Genomic DNA, 9,938 nt, shown 5'->3' on the forward strand with positions numbered 1-9,938 from the left:
TCCGGTAGAAGAATGGCAGAATTGAAGCCCGGGTTACAATTTATCACCCAGCAGCGTGCAAGGTGAAATTTAGCAGTGCCACAGAGGGAAAAGAAGGCGCTGAGGCAGGAGAGAAGTTTGGCAGGTGATTTGACAGAGATTTAAACAGAAACAATGCCTTGACCAATCTTAAAGGATGTAATAAATGATGAAAAATGGCTGCTACAACTTTAAGTGTTGAACTGATAAGCTCACCTGGAATTGGTCGAGTTATTTTCAAGCGCTAGGTAAATCTTCCAATAAAAGCGACTGACATGCATGAATTATGGGCATGGCTTGATAATGTGATCATTCCACTACCATCTAGTATTAAGGGGTGGGAAGCTGATCAGAGAAACTGGCAACACAAAATGTTGCCACTAAACTACTTTATTATCAGTATTTCCAGCAGTATTTGGTATTTAAGGAACAGCAATAAGTTTGTCACAATCACATCTGACTTCCAGTTGATCTGAGTTTGTTCATGTTAATGACATATCTAGGCATACTAAAGTAAACTATGGTGTTCGAAAGGGATCTGTGCTTGGACAGATTCTTTCCAACTTATATGTTTCCTCTTGTGACATTACTTGATTCCTGTGCAGATGATAATCAAGATAATAATAGCTTTGTGTTCTTTTTAACAGTGTTTATTTTCAGAGCTTCTTTGCAGATCCTGTCATACAGCAGCAGAGAACTCCAGATGGGGGACAAGAAGTGATTTCTGCATAGAGATACTTCTCCAAAAGGCCATGTTTTGAGCTGTTCATGAGTATGCCAAGCATTTAAAGTGAGACAATGAAAGTTTCCTAAAAGAAGTGAAATATGTCCTTCCAGTCTCGCCCACTGGGACTGGATATCTGTCTCTTTTAACTGGTCCAGATCATTCAGTTCTCTCGATGCAGCAGGTGTACATTTAAGTATAGAAGTCCGGCAAAGCTAGGTTTTAAAATACTGCTGTATGGTAATGTGGTATGAAACGATCTTACTGTAAGCATGAACACAAGTTCCAAGTTCAAAATGCTTTATTGGCATGAATATCAACAGCCTTTGTCACTTAGGCAAAATTAATCAAAACAATCAATAAAAAATATTCACAAAGTACTTGAAAATGTACTCAAAAACATTAAAAGGATGTTGGAGAACAGGAGGACAATTCTTTATTCAGTTTCTTTACATCATTACAAACAACTTTTCAAACATGATTCATGATATACATCAACCTTTAAAATGTAAGAAAAGAATAATACAACATGTGCAAAAAGCAAACATAGTCATAAGAAGGCTTGCAGCCATGTGGAAAATGACTGAACAGTGACTGTACATGCTTGATTCATTCTTCTGAAGAAGTGCATGTTAGGAGAGTCTATACATAGAGCAACCACAAGCGACTTATTTTGCAAGTTCCTCATATTTCTATTCAAAATAACAGCTGTACTATGATTAGGTAACCACTAACATCTGACTGGACTTTGAACTTATGAATCAGGAATGTGTGCGTGTATTTTAACATGGGCTAGGTGTGTTGAATTTAAGAGTAACAACCCTGTTTGAATTAAAAGTAAAAAATATGCTGGATGCTTGGTGCTCAGACAGAAGGTGAAGCTTTCCTTCAACTATGGTCAGCCTGGATTGGATTGTAACCACACACCTGTGTTTTCCTAAAGTGCTGGTATCCTATCTTATGTCTAAAATGTATTTCCATATCTCTATATTTCTATATTATCATTAGTAATAGAAGTAACAGTAGTGGGGGTAGTAGAAGTATTAGTACATGTTTTAATATTTTATCTAAAAAAATGAACAAAAATCTAAACTTGTTTGACACCACAGCTCAATAACAGGGTTTTTTTTTTTTTTAGCTTGGTATCATTGTTTGGACAACAGTGTAGTAATCAGGTTGTTTTTCAGTAGCATGAATGGAAAAGAATGGGATCAGTAAAAGTTTAACCTTTCAGTGCTACATGGACGCTGAATGCTGGAGTAATCATCACAACATTTCTGCATACACTGACTACAATCCCTATACTTTACAAAAAGAGGAGATTTTTTTCCACAGTTTAACCAATTTAAATGGTGTGGAGGTGATCAATTTTACAAATTACTCAGTCCTGCAGACATTCTACTACAGAAGGGTCCAGAGGAGTCTTGTACTGAGCCAAGAGGCTAGTTGAGCCCCTTGAACATACACAAATTCCTATTTTTTCATAAACATGCTTTTAATTGAAACTGTTATCACTACCAACCAGTAAAACCTTTTGAGGTAAGTGACCAAGTTATGTTCTGGTTTGAGTACCAGTTTCCTTTCCTTTATCCTTTGCCATTATTTAATCCACATTGAAAAAGCCAAACTGGTACCAAATAAAGAGCCATTTAGGAGCCAAACAACCGGCTCTACTGAGCTGAGTCAAATGATCTGGATATCTTAAAAAAAGACAGATTTCCTGTCATAACTAGCGAGACTGAGGAAACACAGGCAAAATCAGAGTTTAAAGGGCAAAAAGCCATGGCCAAACCATACTGAGCCAACTGGACTGCTTTGGGGAAACAAATTATACACAAGCATTTTGGGACACGGCTCATCCAGGCTTTAAACAGAGGCTTTTTTTTAAATATAAATTCCAGCATGCCACTGTTTATCTGCAAGTTTTTTTTTTCCTGAATATTTCACTACTTCCAGGACACAAAGGTAGTAGGAATCTGATTCCTTTTGCACTTTGAGCACTTGACATATTTTTAAACAGCTCAGAACATGGTCTTTCTGATAGCATTTCTCTATGCAGAAATTACTTCTTGCCTTCTATTGGGAGCTCTGCTGCCTGACGTCATTTGCAAAGAACCTATATTTCTGTACAGTAAATATGGAGAATTTTATCTGCATTTCGAACCAACAGTGAGAGAGATTTCGAGAAGTGTACAATCAATATACAGTGCTTAACAAATTTGTTAGACCACCTGTCATATTTGTCTCAAAGACCATCCAGCATCATGAAGTGCTTTAATGCGGACTCTTTCATTTTCAGTCAGCTCTCCACATTTTACCATTTTGAACAGGAATGAGGAATTTCAAACTGAATTCACCTTCTTATACCCAAATTTGAGCCGGCTCACTGGGCTTCTCTGAGAAGTCAGAAATTAATCAAGTATAACATTCATTCATTTTTTCTCTTCAGGAATGCAAGTAAATAACTATAATTTGACATATTAATTAAGAAATATTAATGTGCTTTACTATTTTTTTTTTTTTTTTTTTTTTTGTAAATCAGTAAATTTGAAAATTCATGGATACAATAATAATTATATTTTAGCATTAAAAATATCATTTGGGTTAAAGAGCTTCTACATATTGGTGAATTAACCATTGCAGAAACATAAAAAAATAATTTTGTAATTACCAATGCCATTAATTTAGGGCAGCTGTGGCATAAACCTTACTTTAATAAAACGTCTAATAAATATGTTAAGCACTGTAGCTAGGCGGCATTGATATGTTGAATACGTCTGATACAGTTCAGAATAAATAAAATGTAAAATGACTGAAGTGAGCAAGCTGCGGTCACAGGACTTTACAGTATGGTATTAGAAGTCTTAAAGTTACTCTAAAACCCTAATAAGAAATAAAATAATTTACATTGCAATATAATAAAAATGCAATACATTTACCTGGCTCAATTTCCTTTTAAAAATATAAGACATGCATAATATATCACAGAAAGAAAAACTATCACGATGTCTGCTTTTATCCAATAATGTTCAGTCCTATCATGAAGCAATAACTCTCTTAAATCATCATAATTTGCATAGCGCAAAAGAAACTGAGACTCACTTCCCATAAAGATCTCACTGCTCACAAATTCTGTTTTCTCTTGGAATATTGTTGTATCAGCCCCCCTTAATGACCAGAATAACAGATCTAAACTGTGCAATCAAGTTGCACTGTATCTACAACCCCAATTCCAAAAAAAGATTGGACGTTGTGAAAAATGTAAAACAAAAAGAATGCTGTGATTTTTCAAATCTCAAAAACCCATATTTCATTCACAATAGAAAAGGCTGGAAAAGTAAGTGGTTTTGATGAAAAGCAGCTGAAGGGGCATTTTGCAACTAATTGGGTTAATTGGCAACAATCCAGTAACATGACTGGATATAAAAAGGGCATTTTAGAGAGGGAGTCTGTCAGAAGTAAAGATGGAAAGAGGCTTACCAATCTGTGAAAAACTACATTTAAAATTGTGGAACAGTTTCAGAAAAATGTTTCTCTATGTGACACTGCAAAGATTTTAAATATCCCAACATCTACAGTCATTATATCATTAAAAGGATCTGGAGGAATGTCTATGCACAAGGGACAAGGCCAAAGGTCATTATTATGGATTATGGATGCTTGTGATCTACGGGCCCTCAGGTGGAACTGTAGTTTAAAACAGACATGATTCTGTACTGAAATCCCTGCATGAAATGGTAAAATGTCTCAGATTCAACATCTGATGTTGTTTGTGATCTATTGTGAATAAAATACAGCTTTATTATTGCATTCTATTTTTATTTACAATTTACACCGCACTCAAACTTTTTTTGGAATGGGGTTTGTCGATAAATGAGATGTAATGCACAATTCAGCCATAAAACTCTGTTCAATCTATGCAAAAGTCCTTGGTTAAGTCTTAAATTTTAATTATTTGTTATGCTCCACAATAAATGGGTTTAAAGATTTGGAGCTGTGTATTTTTGTTTTAAAACACATTGGTGACATTTAAAGAGTCAATTAGCAACATACAAGCACTCAATACTGATAATTATCAGTACACTTTTGTGCATTGTCACTGTTTTTCAGTAGAATATTGCAAAACTATGTTTCAGCTTTAGTTCTTTAAAGGATGCTGCTGAATTCTGACATATTTTCTTCTCTCCTTTCATACCATATCAACTAAGCCTTTCCCTTCTTAAAGCCCATTACCAGTACTTTTTGTAGACATATTGGTCGCACTGTGGTGACTGACTGAAACATGTTTCTTTAAACTTGGGAAACGTTTCACCAGCATCAGTCTGAAATAGTTCTGGAACTTTTTTCCTACAAATGTGTAAAAGATGGGACTGATGCAGAAGTAGATGTAGGTAAGGTTACGAGTGAAATGAAGAGTGTAGGACATTCTTGCCAAATCCTCACAATTTCCTCCTTCTTGCTTCGGGGCTTGGTATTGCAACAGCAGTGCAACGTTGTAAGGGGTCCAGCACACAAAAAACAACAGGACAATACAGAATATTAACCTGACCGTCTTGAACTTGGTTACAATTTTGGATGACAGGACAGTGATCACAATCCTAACATAGCAGTAGGTAACAACAACCAGAGGGAAGATCAAGAAAAGGAAGAGCTGGATGTAAAATCCAGATTCCCTTAGGCGATCCACGTGAACTGAATAAAGGTTCCTCCCATTGTCCTGGCAGTACGTGTTGTTGTCAATGGGATTAACATCCGCGGAATGGAGAAGCATCTCTTTCATACTCGCAAGGCCGCTGACCAGCCACACCGCGCCACATGAGATGATCGCATAGCGCCGATTTCTCATTCGGGGCGCACCCAAAGAGTACACGACTGCGAGGTGTCGGTCAAAGGTCAGAAGAGTCAGAAAGAGGACAGAGCTGTAAAAGCCCAGGTAGTAGACGCTGCCGACAATCTTGCACATGGCGTCGCCGAAGATCCAGTTGGTCAGCTGCTGGTAGACTGCCAGGAAGGGGAGGCTGCTCACGAAGATCAGGGATGATAACACCAGGTTCAGTAGTAAGATGTTGGTCACAGTGGTCAGCCTCTCAAACCTAGGAGGTGGTCATTCAAACAGTTACATTAAATACAGTTAGAGGACAAACAAGCCATTTTTACTGATGTTTACTCCTCCCATAGACTAGAAGACACATGTTCAACAGAGTTACTACACACTCCTTGTAAATTGAAGTCCAAACTTTGTGTCTTAACATACTAGATATGTATTTCTTATTTAGAGGATTTGGAATTGTCCATCTCTTTCCAAGCTTAGTTTTATTTGGGCAGGGCAAATGGAGCCCATGACGTCACCAGTCTTGATTGGGAAGTACCCCACCCCCTAATGCTGAATCAAGCAGTTCATCTCAGCACAGTCTGTTGTTAGTTGATGCCACTGCCTTCATTCAAAGGTTGCAGTTACAGAGATTTGTGCAAGAAAACAGTAAATTTAATCCCCAATTTCTGTCTCTCTGCTCTGAGAGCCAGGCAGTACTAGAAGCATTTTTTTTTTATTTTAGAGGATCTTATTTCTTGTAAATAGGTGTGGCTTCAGCTCATTTAACCAACACACCCACACCAGTCCTATGCACATTTAACTGCCTCATTCTTCATGATGTGAAGATAAATTTTATAGACTTAGAGATGTTTGTTGTGACTGAAATTTGTCCTTGTGGCTCATAACACAGTGGCCTGTCATACAACAAACCTAAAAGAACTTTTTTCTGTCACATTACAGGGACTTTAATCATCAAATGTAAGGCCTTTTAAGAGCTTAAGAAAAATTAATACCAATTTTTGCACGGCAAACGTTAAAAAATTAAAGTCAAGTGAGATTTCTTAGTATACTGAACCAGGGCTACATTTTCTGATGTAATGTACTGTTTATGAAATGTAAATTGTATAGGGTAAAGACATCGTTTAGCCATACAATAAATTTGACGATTCATGACACATTTAATGCCTCTACTCTATCAATAAGCCATGTGGTGGCATTAATCAATCAATAACCCATTTTTAGAGAAGGCCCATATCTGAATAATTATCCGTATCGGGTCTGATATTTACGTTATTTTTGATCCAACATTGGACTGACGGTGCCGCTCCATGTCACCGTTCTAAATTCATACGTTTTGCCAGGCTGTAAATGCACCAGTGTTAATTTAGTTAACTAAAACTATGACTAAAAATGTTCATCAACAGCCTTTTTTCCATGAGAATGACTAGACTAAGACAAGCCAAAAATGAATCATTGATGGCTAAAACTGACTAAAAGTAAGTTACGTTTTCATCAAGATGACTAAAACAGGACCAAAATGTAATTTAGTTTTCGTTCAACATTCAGAATCCATGATATTTCCCCACTTTGGGGAACTCAACTCAGTTTGTGTCCGGTCATCATCATATTTCACTCCCAGACTTAGGAGCAGTGAGAGAACCGCCCAAAGAAAGAAAGAAAGAAAGAAGTCTGGTACAACCAGGACCCTTCCACATGCAAGATGCCACGCCAAACTAAGCAGCTGGGGGAGAAGGGGCTTAAAGACCCTGTAAAGTGAAAACAAATTATGGATTATGGATAATAATCATGGATATATCAAGAGGAGGACAAATGGGCAGGCTCTCCTCCAAATAGAACTCGAGGTATACATGTGATAAAATGTAAAGAAGATCTTTGTACATACACATAAATCCATGGTGGAAGAAAAGCGGCTGCTTAAATATCCCTTAGAATCAATAAAGAGTTAATCCATCTATTCATCTATCAAATGCATAGTCTTGCTACCTTTAACAGCTTGAATCTTTTACTGCAAAATCATAGATTTGTTTTAAACGCTTAAAGAAAAAATACATTTCACAATGTTTGCTGGTCTACTCACCGATGGATGATCACCAGGACCAATATGTTACCAAAGACACTGAAGAAGAAGACAATGTAATAGAGCGTGGATAGGTAAGCTCCAAAAATATTCTCAGCAGATCTGTCACAGGGTTCAGGTGGGGTTTGAGACCCGTAGTATGACCAGTAGTCTATGGTTGGTGTTGCCACTGTCATAACTGTGGTTGATTCCATCTCAGCTCAAATGCAGAGGAGTCTGTAAGGTACAAAAATATGCCATGAAATTAAATTTATACAACAATAAAACCAGTATAAATATGAATTTGTAAGATGTAAATGTTGTTAGAAGCTTTTAGGATCAAAGTAAAGAGTACCTCCAAGGATCACAGTGAACCTAAGATGTTTTAGGGCTGGAGAATCACACTAAAATTAGCTGGCCAGAGAGAAGCTGTCGGTGTCTGAAGGCCACAGATGTCTGAGCAGCAGTGACTTCAAGCCAGTCCAGAATAAGTCAGCATGTCCCTCCCACATACAGTCACTCACACACTTCTGTGGTGTTTCCTTCCTGTTGCTGGCGATGAATCTGCAAGCTCACTGTGGTAACAAACCCTGAATCATTTACCATTAAGCTTTGTTTTCACAGAGACTGGACAAGTTTAACATTGAAACATTAGTATGACATTCAAACTACATTTTACAGTCATGATTACAGTTGTTTCAAACACCAATGGCACTAATATTTTAAAAGAAATACCTCTGATACTGAATAGAGATTTGTAAAAGCAGCCTATGACTGCATTTTTGTTATTTAAAGTTAAGACAATCACTTATGAAAAAAACAAAAAACCCAAATTCTGTCCATATGAATGTGGTGCAATTGTCACCATTTTAACAGGTTTGGATGTATCAGTATTTTTTATTTTTATTTATTTTTTTTTTATTTTTTTTTATTTATTTATTAATTTATTTGCACAGGGACTGACTGGTGATTGACCATGTTATACACAGTGCTCAGTCAGGAACACTCTCATCATACATTTTACCATTTTATTGCAAAGTGGTTTACAGTTTTACTAGGTGGAGATGGCCCTGCATAAAAGATGCTCCCTGGGTTAGTCAAGCAGCATGCTTTGACTCCCAGGGAGTACACAGCTAGAAACTCTCATATGGAATTCTGCTGAATACAATAAAATTAGTTCAGAGGTAATTAATACATAGTAGCATGAATCTCAATGTAAGGGTGCAACAAGCTTAATGCTATAAAGGAGGGGGCTGGGGTTGAGGAGGTGAAGCTGCCAGCAGCAGCAGCATGCTGCATCAGCATTAATACAAGCAGGGATTTGTGAGAAGTATGTCATATTTATATACAGCACTGTGTTGAGAGAAAGAGCTGTGATTGGCTGTGGGAGCTGGGAGGCGATAACTGGAATCGCTGGCTGTCAGCTGATCACGGCTGTGCCTATGACTACCATGTCTTGCATGAACTAACACTGAGCTTGATTTTTTAGGTTGTTTCAGATTGTAATTCTGCATCACTATTATAACACCTTTTGCAGTGGTGTGCTGTGCATTTTTATGTGGTAACTGATAAAAATACTTTACAGACAGTTTTTGTCCCTAACTCTAACTTTATCTGGTCCCAACCAGGTTATGGGCTTAGAGCAGCATCATGCCACGTATTTTACACCCGAGCCTTCAGAATGTTTCCATTAGCTGGTATTTACTGTTCAGCAGATATCATTAACAGCCAATATGTCCAGCTGAAATATGTAAGCCTGGGCTGAGCAGAGAGTTATAGTGGACTTCAGTGAGTGGGTAAATCTACCTATGACCAATTTTCTTATGAAGTGGAACCGTTTTCAATACCGAATCATGTCATGCAGGCATGGGTTGTTTAGGCAGGTGACGAGAGCATAATCTCACTTCTCTGTAGCTGGGAGTGCTAGCTCAGGGCTAGTATACAGTAAATAACTTCAGCTGCAGGAAAGAGCCATTGATGAGAATAGGACAGCACTAAAATATCCACAGTGGATGGTTAGGTCTTTCTTTGGGACTACTCCAAAAAAATTACAATGAAGGATTTACAGTTTTAGCTGAGGTTACAGTTGAGATCATCAGTAAGACTCAATTTTGAGTTTTCAGGTCAAGTTAACAGAGCACTGGTTAGGTAATTGTTGCTTTAGCTACCACTAATTTACATTACAAATTTAGTACTACATAGCTAAAGCTAACATAGCTACACTGGCTTACATAGTCACAATAACTATCAAGCGTAGATGTGTTAGCTTTAGCTGAAGCTGACAAAGCCAAGGTGAGCCACCATTA

At 37.4% G+C, this 9,938-nt stretch overlaps 1 protein-coding gene across 1 annotated transcript; it reads right to left on the reverse strand.

Moving 5' to 3' along the window:
* Positions 1 to 3,346: 3,346 nt before the first annotated feature.
* On the reverse strand, positions 3,347 to 8,111 carry LOC121527103 (C-C chemokine receptor type 4-like). The gene is made up of 3 exons (XM_041813816.1): positions 7,988 to 8,111; positions 7,654 to 7,869; positions 3,347 to 5,835 (listed from the first exon to the last, which is right to left on the reverse strand). The coding sequence occupies exons 2-3, from the start codon at positions 7,845 to 7,847 to the stop codon at positions 4,962 to 4,964; spliced, it is 1,068 nt and encodes a 355-aa protein (XP_041669750.1). The 5' UTR covers positions 7,848 to 7,869; positions 7,988 to 8,111; the 3' UTR covers positions 3,347 to 4,961.
* Between the last annotated feature and the right edge of the window lie 1,827 nt (positions 8,112 to 9,938).

This window comes from Cheilinus undulatus, linkage group 19, assembly GCF_018320785.1.
Source record: "Cheilinus undulatus linkage group 19, ASM1832078v1, whole genome shotgun sequence".
Classification (NCBI taxonomy): domain Eukaryota; kingdom Metazoa; phylum Chordata; class Actinopteri; order Labriformes; family Labridae; genus Cheilinus; species Cheilinus undulatus.

Excerpts from the sequence above, each read along its gene's own strand:
- LOC121527103 (XM_041813816.1), bottom strand. The coding sequence starts at position 7,847 with ATGGAATCAACCACAGTTATGACAGTGGCAACACCAACCATAGACTAC. Across the intron at positions 5,836-7,653 it reads GTCCTGGTGATCATCCATCG|GTTTGAGAGGCTGACCACTG; the intron begins GTGAGTAGACCA and ends ACCACCTCCTAG.